The sequence below is a fragment of the Clytia hemisphaerica genome, unplaced genomic scaffold (genome assembly GCF_902728285.1).
Source record: "Clytia hemisphaerica strain Z4C2 unplaced genomic scaffold, Clytia hemisphaerica genome assembly, whole genome shotgun sequence".
In the NCBI taxonomy this organism is placed as follows: Eukaryota; Metazoa; Cnidaria; class Hydrozoa; order Leptothecata; family Clytiidae; genus Clytia; species Clytia hemisphaerica.
In genome coordinates this window covers 1,830,242-1,843,082 of record NW_027103286.1, presented here as the reverse complement: position 1 = coordinate 1,843,082, position 12,841 = coordinate 1,830,242, and the positions used below count along the sequence as shown (strand labels likewise).

The following is a 12,841-nucleotide window of genomic DNA, read 5'->3' as shown; positions in this document are numbered from 1 at the left end:
ATGAAAATTAGGAAGAAAATACCGTTAAAAAAAATACAATAGTTTCTTTATCTATTCCAAAAAAAATTATCATTTGATTGAATTTTGATAATTTTTCATTTTAATTTCGTTTTTTAGATATTTGTCACTTGTGGTTTTACTTGTATGAGCAACGGTATCCATGAGCTGTGGAGCTGAACAAGGAACAAGGATATGCACTGGCAAACATGTTTCTACGCTATTTTTTTGATTTGGTGCATTTCATTGTTACCAGGAAATAAAAGTGAAGATTTGAAACGAAAGAAAAGGTAAATATTTGTTTTATACAAAACTTCCTCGTTTGAAAGAAATTACACGGAGCAGACTTTAGTTTCAAAGACTAGAGCATTTGGCAGAGAATGTTTTAACTCAGTAAAGGTAAAGCAAACAAGACCAAGTCTAAGATTTTTAGTGATTTACCTCCTGACATTACTAGATTTGCCCTCCTACGGAGCTTTGTTTTACCACGGGAAAAGCATCACCCGACCCCAGGACACCCAAAATTATCCCCAAAAAACGTATATTTACCCCCGTCGAAAAAGAAAAATTTCGACGAAGAGTCACCCGCCCTCTCACATCCCACCCCTAATATATGCCCTCAACTTCCTTTTTATTTTAACTATTTTCATTAAATTGTGTTAATTCTACTTCTAGAGAAAGTAAAAAATCAAATGGCTACCCTAACCTATCATCATTTCCGACCAACTTCTTTACGGAGACGTACAAAAAATTTGTCAATAATCGCCCGATCATTGGAATAATTCCGATGCCCATGGATGGCGATAAACTCTTAGTTGAAAATCCAACTGCATATCTTAAAGAATACTTTGGTGGTTCATTTGTCAAGCTGATTGAAATGGGTGGAGGAAAAGCTATCCCATTGACAGAGGTATTTCATTATTCAGTAAATCTTAGAACCGGTTTACCAAGAAAATACCGAACTAAAATATCAAATAGGACACTCGGGACACTCCAGAAAATCAATGCAAAATACTTTTGAGAATCTCAGTGATGGGTGGAAGCCACGGCATTTTTCATACCAACTTTGACAAGAACTCAAAATAATGTTACTGGCGTCTTGTGATGATTTTTTCAACAAAAGGACAGATTCTACTTTCGAAATCTGTGTAATTATTCAGTCTGTTAGTTTTACAACCGGGCTGGACCATCGGAAAATTGAATCGATAAAAAAAAGTGCGGTAAAAAGATTAAAGTAGATTCTATTTATTGGCTATACAAGACAGAAAAATGAAATAACTTTGAATTTCTGACCTGGAACCTAAAAGTTATAAAAACAGGCTCTCAAAAATTTATCAAAAACAATAGATTTTGCTTTAAGGGCTCTGACCATAGTCAGAAAATTGATTTTAGTATCTGAACATAAAAGTTATGTTTTAGATTCTTTAACACTTTTAACAAAGAATTGCCTTTATAAATTGCTTTTTAATCAAATCCCTTAAGAGTAATTAAGAACTTAATTGCAAAAATGACGTTATGAACTTTAAAAAGACGTTAATAATATGTTGCATCACCTTCTTTTATAAAAAGTGCTAAGTTTTAATGGGTAATTAACCTTTTTGTTTCGAACTTTTTTCAAGCTGTCCGCAAAGAATTGAACTATTTTAGATTTTGCGGAAAATTTTTCTAAAAAGATGTGTCAAAAGTTATGACTGTTTTTTTTAAGCAAAATCCAGATGAAAAATTGATGAAAAACCACTATTTTGAAAATTTTGAGACAAAGAAGCATTTACAAAAATTTTCCGCAAAAATTTTTATTGTTCGGTAAAAGATACACCATCTACTGCGAAATTGTTTTCAAAATGTTTTTTCTTCGCCGAAACTAAGCTCTTCAAAGTTGAAATACTTTTCCTCGAAAAAGTCTTCATTTTCTTCTTCATCAAACTTTTCCAATGCAATTTTTGAATTTTCAGATTCAGGAATAGTTTGTCTAACAGAAAATGTATAACATGCCATTGTTTTGTTGGTTACATCAGTCAGAAAACACATTTTAAACAAGGCAATTATGAAAAATTCACTATGGTCAGAGCCCTTAATCAAGATAAGGAAAGATTTTGGAAAAAAACTTTGCGAAAGTTTTATATTGCAATGCAATTCAGGTTTTTCTCAAATCTTAGAATCCCATGTAAAGACGTTTTTAGAACTACAGCAATACACACACAATCATAATACTATCGTCTTCCCTTTTGTTTTGTAGGATCTCATGTTCAACAAGAGAAAATTACGAAAGCTACTGAAAAGCATTAATGGTGTTCTTATCCCTGGAGGAGATGGAGACCTGGCAGATTCTGGTTTTAGCATCATTTCTCAAGAAGTTGTTGAATATTCAAGAAAACAAGCCAAAAAGGGAATCCCTTATCCTGTCCTAGGAATTTGTCGTGGCTCACAGATGATCATGCAGTTAGGAAGTGAAGAAGAAATTTTAAGACCTTCTGACTCCAGTAATCTCACTCTTCCTCTTACATTGACAAAGGATGCAAGGGATTCGCAAATCTTTGGACATGCTACGGAGGATTTACTACGAGTGGTTCAGGAAAAACCCATAACTTTCAATGCACATATTTATAGTGTTTTGTACGAGACGTTTGAACAACATCCTGAATTGCAAAAACAATTTCGTGTCACCTCCACCAATTTTGATCGAAGAGGGATCAAATTCATTAGCACATACGAAGGTATTGGTAATTTTTTATATAAAGCGAAATTCTGTTTGTATTTTATATTTTTGTGTTTCACCCTTTTGACCCTTTTGTGTCTTGTCCTTTCAATAATGCCTGGTGTATATTTTAGAGAATCCATCTTTTTCTGAAATTAAAACCCCACGTTAAAAATGATCACAGTATTTTATAAAATCCATCCAAACTTTTGTTTTAAAGATTTTCACAGTCTCTGTCTTTGTTGCTCGGAAAGCTTGATGCATCAAAAGTTTTCTAGTCCTCAGATAGTTAGTTCATTTTTATTTCCATTTCAGACAAATTCGCTCCAATCTTTGGACTTCAATGGCATCCAGAAAAATCTTTGTTTGTGCATAACCCTGTACAGGCTGTTGATCATTCAATATTTGCTATCGCTGTTGCTCAATATATCTCAAATGTTTTCATGGGTTTTGCCAGACAGAATCCGAACCAATTCAAGACGCGCCGAGAGGAAGAGAAGCATTTAATTTACAACACTCTTCCACTTTACGTTGGAAATGTAACAGAGACTCCTTATGAACAAATCTATATGTTCCCATTGTTTTCTCCCAAGCTGGTCAATCGGAAAGTTAAAATTCCCCTACAAAGATAGACAATGAAAAGTTGCATCATATTTAGAAAATTTCATCCCAAATCTGTATGAAAATCAACCTGGGCAGATTCTCTAAAAAAGCCATGGCCTATAGGGTGAATACACGCCACTCCACACGGAGTATCAGAATCTACTCGGAGGAATTTCTTTATTGTTTATTATGTTTTTTGTTTTTTTTGTTTTCAATTGTTTTCAAGAATTTATTCTTCTAGACCATTGAGCATAAACATGTTTTCTCTTCGGTTTGAACCAGACTCTATGTCTATTTGCTGCATTTCTTAGTACCATGGTAATTCCTAGTACCATTCGAAATCATGTCTCGTCCCAGGCCTTTAGTTTTTGGGTTTTCCACTTAATTTTGGAAGACTTGATCACTTGTTTTTACGGTTGATTGAACATCTTTTGAATAATGAAAAAATAAATTTAAAAAAGGGGGAGTTTCTAAACATCGACCAGAAATGGCGACCACGACCGGCGACCACGACCGGCGACCAGATAATTTTGGGTTATCGAGTTTACCTACACTCTCCACCTTATATCCTCAAAGTATAAAAAGAAAACCTTTTAACAATAAAGATAAATATGTTTTCCTAATTTCTTTTACTTAGATTTTCAAAGCAATAAGAGTGATTGGTTAATGTTGATCAAACTCATAATTATTTATCTTTTTAGAGTAAAGATATGATGATGTTATAATAAACTCCAGACACATTTTTTAACTCTCCTAGAAACTTCAATAAAAGCAAAGGAGAAATGGGGAAAATGGCCGTTGAAATGTTTGATTATTGGCTTTCTGTTTATTACCTATTATTGGGGGACACGAAATATATAAGGAGAAACGCTCTTGGGTGGGACCTGAAAGTTGGATGCGTAGCCCCGGGTTACAGTATTAGAGGCTTAAATGATTGAAGACGATATCTTAGTAGAAAGATAAAAATAATTAAAAACCCATCTTTGGAGAGTCGATTTTCGAAAAATTTATTACACTTTGAGAGACTTGTGAAAAACCGACCCTTATCGTCCGCACACTCAGCACCCATTTTTGCATAAAATGAAAAAGGGATCTTTTTAGTAATAATGTTAGGGGCATTAACTGAAATCAGGAGTTTCGGTAGCTCAAATACTTGGTCTTTAAGAAATAAACTTACAGAAGAAGATAATTTAAAATAGCTAAAATAAATCTATATTTACAAACTAACGGCCCCAGACCTCGTCAAAGACGACGTTTTGCCATTTCATTGGCTTTATCGAAGAGGACACTTCATAAATTTTAATGTCGTAAAAAACACTTTATTTCCCGAGCGAAACAAAACTAGCTCTGAAAAAGGCTATAGACACCGACACCATTATCATATAGATATAAATGAGGACAGAGTTTTGGCAGGAATCAAGACACACACACACATTTTTTGCACTAATTTTGCACTAGTAGCGATTCAAATCGTGAAATATCTTGTGCTTGATAGTGACGAATTAAGTGAATTTTTGAAAATAAATCGCTGATCTATAATCAGATGTTGACCTACATACTCGAACATCAAGCTGTAATAGAAAAATAGCGACTATTCTTAAACCAAATCAGTTAGGACAGAAGACATTGAAAACGGAAGAGAAAAAATATCAAAATGTATGCTCTATGAAATGCATCGTCTATGAAGTACATCGTCTATGAAGTACCATAGGTTCTGAAATTATAATTGATAAAATTGTAGCATTCCAGATCTTGGGTTAAGTCTTCAGTTGTTACGAGAGTTCTTGCATTAAAATCATCATGGTTTGTAAAACACTCCGGTCGAGCATGATAATATTTGATACTCTCTTTGCCTAGTCTCCATGACTTAGTTCCATCATCGTTTACATTCGGAAACCAATAGTTCTCCGTATGGTGAATTGAGAAGGTTTCATCTAAATCTCCACCACAGAAATTACACTTTCTACCCCGCCTTGTGGTTGTTCGGTAAACAACGAAGGGATTTTTGGACACCGGAACTCGTGGCTTTCGTCCAAGAGATCCGCCGGGTGGGATTATGGGTCTCCCGAATTGATTGGTGTTGTTAATTGCTGGTTGGGTATGGGTCAATGTTTGAAGCACAACTGAACTGTATTGATTTTGTGTAGGGATGTACGACACAGATGGATGAGGTTGTTGAATCTCGGGAATAGCAGCATTTTGAACCGTTGGCAATGGTGGAAAAGAAGGCTGATACGACGGTACAGTCTGCTGACATGTAGGAAAATGGGGCTGATGCGAAGGTGCGATTTGCTGGTATGAAGGAAAATTGGGTTGAAACGGTTGCAGAGTCGGCGTACGAATGGCAGCGGTCAAGGATATCTTAACTGGGCTAGGGTGGTTTTCTCGTTGGCGCTTTCGCGTAGGCACTTTTTTTCCGGTCACCTTTTTATTGATGTTTGAGGAAGCTGCTTTGGTCAATGTTGTTCCGCTTTTCATACGTTTCAAGAACGAAACGTATTTCTCCATCTGATTTTCTTTAAGCGCCACGGCTAGACAATGACCACAATAACCTCGTGTAGTGAACCTTTGACAACTGTTGTCGCAGATGAATTTCCCGTTAGGTGCGGTTTTTATGACATGGGGGACATCTGGATGCTGAGTTGACTTCACGAAGTAAGTTCCAGAAGCATATCCTTTCATAATCGATTGGTTTTCGTTCAGCATAACAGCTTTTGACATTGACCCAAGGATATTTTCGTGTGATTCATTGGGCATGGCCTCGTGGAGTCGGAGCCATGTGTTGTCGTCCTGATGAACGATATCGCCCGGCATTGGTGCATCACCCTCGTCGATAATCTCAATGATGTCATGGGCTGCCTCAATTTCATCTGCTTGTTTTCGAGCTCTGCTGACCACATGTTCGCCTACTTTAAATTGCATGACGGACTGGTAGACTTCTGGGTCTACGATGATGTTGAGGATACGTTCTTTGTAGCGATCTTTTTCGGGTTGAGTAAGCTGGCTGTACTTTGAGAATGGCATCATGTGGTGTTTAAACTCTTCTCTAACGTCAAATCGGCTCTTCAATCCTAGGAATGCCTCCAAGATTTCGGATTCTTCTGCGTCGATGATTGATTCGTACACTTTCGCGAATTCTGAAAAGTCCACCTTGTTAAATGACTGCCATTCCTTTAGCAGTCTGTTCTTTGATTCGGTTCGATTGTTGTAGAAATGGTTTTTCTCATCACACAGTGCTGCATTTCGAACGGCAGCGGTTGTTGAGTGATATCTGACGACATCCTTTTTGAACGAGTTGAAGTATGTAACGAAGGCTTTCAAATCAGGATCTGAATAGGAAATTACAAAATTAACTAGGGACTGAAAAGTTTGAGCATGACATGGTTTGAAATCGAAAGGCATGGAATAATCAGATTTCCGAGATTTGAAAAAGTTGGTAGGCTATTAAAAAAACAACTTAATGGATTACTACCTGAAGTGGATTGATATAATTTGGTGATTTTCGGCAAAATTAGTAAAATTAAATCCCCATTTCCCATCATTGATTGTTAGAGAGGTCAAGTCTCCAAATGTAAATCCGACTGGTTTAAAAAGTAATTCAATCTACAAGATTTATTGAAGCATGCTGAGAAGCATGCTGAGAAGCATGCTGAGAAGCATCTACAATCTTTCAAGAAATATATTGAGAATTCCGGTTATTTTGACGTTTTTCGAGATTTAAAGTTCGAGCGAAAAAGCCGATTTTGGGCTATCTCTTTAATTTAATCGAATATTTCAATTTGAGACGGGTAGGCAGACTTCCAGGCTATATTCGGAGCCTTACTGGACCATTTTTGAACTTTTGGATCCTCATCCTCAGTCTTAAGTCTAGCGTTAAAACTCAGAGTTAAAACTCTACCCTTCGAACCTACTTTAGAGCACTTACAAATCGATTGTGGTTTCAAAACTTCCTGGGGAATTTCCCATTTGTCTCAAGTATTTCTTGAAGGATTGTAGGATTGTAAACATTGACAGGAATGACAGCCTTTTAAATAGAGTACCCGGAGTTTTGAATTAGGTACTTGGACAATAGAAGCAAACCAGTTAGGAGACCAAATGAGAGGGCTCACATTCCTGGCTACCAAACTAAACACTTTCACGGGACTAGATTCAAGTTCTTACCTGAAGTCCATTTTTTCATCATGGACTTGAGTGCTTCATCATATTCATTGAAACTTGTTGCATCAATAAGGCCAGATTGGAACGAGGAACCAAATATGTCCGTCATAATTTGATCCTTCTTAATGGCGCTCAATCCCTTGATTTGCTCTTGGATATTTGTCTCGATGTGGCGTCTACAGATGAGCAACAGTGAACTTGGGAAGGCTTGTAACGCCTGGTTGGTTATGCTTTTTTCTCCGTCAGCGCCGATAACTTTTACATGTAGGGCAAGTCCCGGACATTCTGAGAGGAGCGTATCAAATAAAAGCTTTACCACCTTTTCGTTCTTAAAGTGTGTTATCTGGACTGGACCAAGAAGCTCCGGGCTCTTCTTGTGACGTTTCGTGATCAGAGAAGTGTTACTGAATGATTGAACAAGTGCATAGCATGGAGGATTTTCGAATAATTCGAAAGTAAAATCTTGTCTCAGTGGTGACTTAAAGTTTTCATCTGTCGTGCAGCAAAAGTTGGCAATGTTGTTCACAATTCTTTTATTGAATAATGTTACAGTGAATGAAATTTCATCTGTCATAACACGCCTGATTACTGGATGGTTTAACTTTCCATCTTCGTGCTGCTTTTCGATCAATTGGAGGAGTGGATCTCTCAATTTACCATGTGATTGATGTCTCTTCTCTTGTCGCAGTCCAAACGATTGGTTATATGCTGTTTTCAAAACTGGTACTTCACTGGCGTTGGACATATTTTCGATTCCACCCACTTCCTTTTGTACTTCATAAACGGCTTTTTTCGGACCTTTCCCACTGGATAACTTTTCTTTGACTTTTGATTTCACACTCGGATACACTCTGACTTTTTGACTTGGTTCCGCTGATGCTGATGCTGTTTTGTAGTTGTATTGGATAATGATGTATCTGTTGGCGTTTTGAAGTGGGTTTGCTGGTGTTGCGAAACTCAAACCAGGTTTGTAGAAGCATGCGATAACTTTCTTCAAAGAAGGAAAAGTCTTACATGTCCAAGAGCGTTTCGTGAAACAAATAAATTTGTCTTCGATTTCATTTTGCATTGTAGGGCTGAAAGGATCTTCGATTGATAGTGAGTAGCTACGATAGGTTTTCGAATCCTTCCAGTGCCAAGCATCAACAAGGGCGTCTCTTCGGTCTTTGACACCCTCGAGGTCAACAATGAACGTAGCTGATTGGTCGACATGCCATGGAATGTGTTTATTGATATGCTGTTCTTCAATATCACCAGAAACTACTTTTCTGTACAACTCAATGAGAGATGACGGGTCATCTTTGATTCCAGTTACTGAAACTGCATTTTTCGATTCGTGCGTAGACTTGATTGTATCCGTTTCATACTCTTCCACTTTTGTCGCCGGTGTCGACCTGTAAAATAGTTTGATAATAAGAGTCACATAATATGCCAGAACTCTTTTGAGAGTAAAGATACAGTAGAACCTTCATGACTCGTAAACTCATAAGCTGTTGCTGTAACCCACTAACGGATTTGTGCTCCTTATCTATACTACCTGCTGTCTTGTAGAGGTCTGCGGTTTAGACTAGAAATCCCACTGGTAATGTAAATTTTTTCGAGTTATGGAAATTTCGGGTTCTGGAGATATGTTTTATTAATTTCCGAGCAGATTCTGATACGCCGCACATGACACGTATTCACTCTAAAGGTCAAGGCTCCGTAAGAGAATCTGCCCAGGTTACGCACCGCTTTGATCTTTTTCATCCAGATATGGGATGAATACTAAAGGAGTTTTTGAGTTTCTGATTGGCTGAAGCAAAACAATCGCACCAAAATCAAAAGCCAATCATAAACATAAACATTAAAACCCGGTTGCTTTCGCTTTTGTTTTCAAGCAAAAAGCAACGCAGTTTCGTATGGCACGCCACAACCTCGTTCCCTGTGTATTATCAGCTTTCTTATTGCTTACTGATAGCGCTAGATAATACCCTGGCATTGGCTGGTTTTCGAACGCGTAAGATTACGTAATCCAAAAACAAAACGTCATATTTCATACGTTCTTCGTTTTTGAAGCTGTTGCATTGCAGTGTAACTTTGTAACGTCAGAATTTTTTATGACGTATTGTTTTAAGAAGTTCCTGCTCTGAGAGGGGGAACTCGCATCAGCCAACACCATAGGTATTCTCTGGCGTCTATCAGTAACACTGACCTATATATACCCTGGACAAAGCTTCTCAATCCCAGCCAAGCAAAATCTTTGATCGGAGTTTTTTGAAAATTGGTACCCTAATGTCGGCACTACTCGATAGCGGTGTAAATGCATCGAGAGCGCTAGGTTTAATTTTTCCCAAATTCTTTTGATGATGTAGCGGCGTTAGACGTTAATTTTTAGCATTGCAATGGCTTCTCCTTGGGTACCAATTCTAAAAAAACTCCAATCAAAGATGGCAGATTTTACTTGGTCCAGGGTTATATAAAGGTCAGTGATCAGTAACGTAAATAAAGCCTGGAATACACGGGGGCAAGGTTGGGCACGCCAAAGCGGAAATAAATACTATCTTTGTTAAAACGAGGACGCTAACTTTTTCTCAAAAAGATACTATCTTTGTTAAACCGACACTATCTTTTTCAAAGCGATACTATCTTTATTGAAATGATACTATCTTTTTTGAAACGACACTATTTTTTTCAAAACGATACTATCTTTGTTATAAAATGATACTATCTTTTTTCGTCTTTTTCAAAATGATAGTATTCCAAGAAGGATATTTATTATGCTCGGATGTTTTTGTATGTTCAATGAATGCTGCCTCCATTATTCAAAGAAATCTCTACGTTCAGTGTCGTATCGTCTCTGAAGAAAACTTGACCTCTGGTACCCAGGGTACAACCTCGTCCCTGTGTATCCCAGGCTCTATTTACGTTATGATGGGACGTCAGAGAATACCCTGGTGTTGGCTGATATGCGAGTCCCCCCTCTCATGGGGGACGAATACATAAATAAATAAACGTTACAAAGAAAGCGTCATTTTAAAAAGATAGTATTTATTTCCGCTTTGGCACGCCTTAGTTTAGCCTGGGAATCCATGCTATGATTTCTTCTTTGATAAACTGATGGCGAAATATATAGCATGGTACGGGCTGGGAGTTTGAATTGCTCAGATCCTAATAACGGTTGAAAACATAGCCAATCAAATTTTGTTATTCTTTTACTGGTCACACTTTCTTAGAGAAAGCGCAACTTTCGAAATTTGGTTTTTATTTTAGTAAGTGAGGACAGCCCTAAATTCGAATTTCCCACTGTAAAAAATGTGAGTCCAATATTGGACTCACAGCTCGAACCCGTCTTGTGTACATCAAATTATAAAAAACACACGACGGGTCTCCTGTCTAGCCTTAGTTTTGAATGTTTAGGCTGAAAAAAAATCGAACGATAGTCAAATGTGCAGCCATACTTTCTTAGGCTGTTCTAATTTTAGTAAGTGAGTTGTTTTAATTTTAGTAAGTGAGGACAACGCTCAATTCGAATTTCCTACTGTAAATTTTTTTGAGGCAGAAATCTACCACATAGCCCCCCCCCCAAAAAAAAAACGATTCGAATATCATTCAAACAATAACTGATCAAACAGCATTGAATTGAGGTTAATCGAATATCAATCGAACTACAATCGAAACCAATCGAACTATTAGTATTAGATTGACCGAATCAATCCAACTTCGATAGAAATTACACTTTTCGTATTGATTGGATTAGTTTAGATTCGATTCGATTACATTGACTTATTCAATTGAAGCTCACTCAGGTTTACTGAAAGTGCTCAAATTGTCCCTCTCCAAAATCAAAAGCCCTGCAAGCAGTTAGCAGAAAAAAACATCGATCAAAATTGATTCAACATCAATCTAGGTGGTCGAGCAACGATCAAGTCAATCGAATAACAATCAAAGTCGAGTCGATCAAACAACATTCAAGGTTGGTCGAACACCATTTCCGTGTTATGGAAATTTCGAGTTGAGGATACTTAGGCAAAAATGGGTGCTGGGTAGGTGCGTAAGGGTCGGTTTCTTCACCCTTCTAAGTCTCTCTAAGGGTCGGAAAATCACGATTTTAGGAGATTTTTTTTATTTTAAGTGAAAAAAATGTTAAAAAATCGAAGAAAATTTTTTAAAGAAGTCTCTCAAAGGGTCACCTTTTCAGCAAAAATCAGTCTCTCTAGGGACTAAGGGTCGGTTTTCGTCCGCACATATTTCTCATCAAACCCTAGTACCCCCCTTATGTTTTACATAATTAGAAAGCAATTACCAGAAAATTTACATACGTTTTACGAGTTGAATGATTTGAACATATCGATTCACTTTCATAACCATCACTTTCTCCGGAATCATCAGTACCAATGATATCGCTGATATCTAAGATGGAATAAATATTATATGGAATGATATTATTTCAAATTCAAGGCAAATACTAAATACTAATACTCTTGAATAGCCTGAACCTCGTAAAAAGGGGGTTGAGTACTAGTTTATACGGTCCCATTTTTTATGTTAGTAGCATGTCGGTTTTTACTGACGTCAGTCAGTTTTAAGCTTCCATAAACCCAAGTTCGTCTCCAGTCCAGTATTGGTTTTTATCGACTTTTGAATACTAAAGAATGAGAACAAGAGCCTGGTACCAAATTTTTTTTTAAAAACAGATTAAGTGGAGGGGACCCATTTATTCGGCACCTTAACACAAAATCAGCAAATATATATCAACCCTCCATATTTTCAGAAAAAGAAAATGAAGCTAATTCCTCAAACTTATATCATGTCTATCATAGATAGTTTCAGATGCTTAGTAATAGACTAAATTATAACTAAATTCAGGATATTTAGAGCAAAATAAGGGGCTCTTATTTTAACGGTTGCAAGTATGAGGTTTTATAGCCACCAGGGAAGAATCCGGAAAAGGCCAGGAATAAGGGCCGAAGATTTCGGAGAGACTATTCTTATAGAAAGAACTCTGATTTTTGGAATAACAATTGAAAAAATCTTCACTTACCACTACCAATGCTAAAATGTTCATCCATCGTCTTTTCACTTCATAATGTTCATATGTAATGTTTTGCAAAATAAAAAAAATTAAAACGCGTGAGTGCGCACGTGCTGCACATTTTTAGAAGACTGGTGACTTCATTACAAAAGACTCATTCATCACCTAATTGAAAGAAAATAAAAAAAAGAAATTGATCTACATAAAGTCTCTACGGTGGAGAGAGTAGGTAAACTCGATAAGCCAAAATTATCTGGTCGCCGGTCGTGGTCGCGGGTCGTGGTCGCCATTTCTGGTCGATGTTTAGAAACTCCCTAAAAAAGGCGTTAGTTTAAAGGTTTTGTTTTTAAATAAGAGTGGTATCGTTTGCTTACTCA

At 37.0% G+C, this 12,841-nt stretch overlaps 2 protein-coding genes across 2 annotated transcripts; one reads left to right on the top strand and one right to left on the bottom strand.

The window, feature by feature from the left end:
* The first annotated feature begins 100 nt into the window (after positions 1-100).
* LOC136806524 (gamma-glutamyl hydrolase A-like) lies at positions 101-3,578 on the top strand. Its single transcript, XM_067063116.1, has 4 exons — positions 101-287; positions 673-907; positions 2,234-2,711; positions 3,008-3,578. The coding sequence occupies exons 1-4, from the start codon at positions 193-195 to the stop codon at positions 3,322-3,324; spliced, it is 1,125 nt and encodes a 374-aa protein (XP_066919217.1). The 5' UTR covers positions 101-192; the 3' UTR covers positions 3,325-3,578.
* Positions 3,579-4,445: 867 nt separating this feature from the next.
* On the bottom strand, positions 4,446-12,504 carry LOC136806513 (uncharacterized). The gene is made up of 4 exons (XM_067063106.1): positions 12,474-12,504; positions 11,752-11,842; positions 7,457-8,847; positions 4,446-6,624 (listed from the first exon to the last, which is right to left on the bottom strand). Exons 1-4 carry the CDS (start codon positions 12,499-12,501, stop codon positions 4,991-4,993), a joined length of 3,144 nt encoding a protein of 1,047 aa, XP_066919207.1. The 5' UTR covers positions 12,502-12,504; the 3' UTR covers positions 4,446-4,990.
* Between the last annotated feature and the right edge of the window lie 337 nt (positions 12,505-12,841).

Coding starts and splice junctions, on each gene's coding strand:
- LOC136806524 (XM_067063116.1), top strand. CDS start 193: ATGCACTGGCAAACATGTTTCTACGCTATTTTTTTGATTTGGTGCATT. Junction 908..2,233: donor AAGCTATCCCATTGACAGAG/GTATTTCATTAT, acceptor TTTGTTTTGTAG/GATCTCATGTTCAACAAGAG. Junction 2,712..3,007: donor ATTCATTAGCACATACGAAG/GTATTGGTAATT, acceptor TTTCCATTTCAG/ACAAATTCGCTCCAATCTTT.
- LOC136806513 (XM_067063106.1), bottom strand. CDS start 12,501: ATGGATGAACATTTTAGCATTGGTAGTG. Junction 11,843..12,473: donor ACATTTTAGCATTGGTAGTG/GTAAGTGAAGAT, acceptor ATTCCATCTTAG/ATATCAGCGATATCATTGGT. Junction 8,848..11,751: donor AATCATTCAACTCGTAAAAC/GTATGTAAATTT, acceptor ACTATTTTACAG/GTCGACACCGGCGACAAAAG.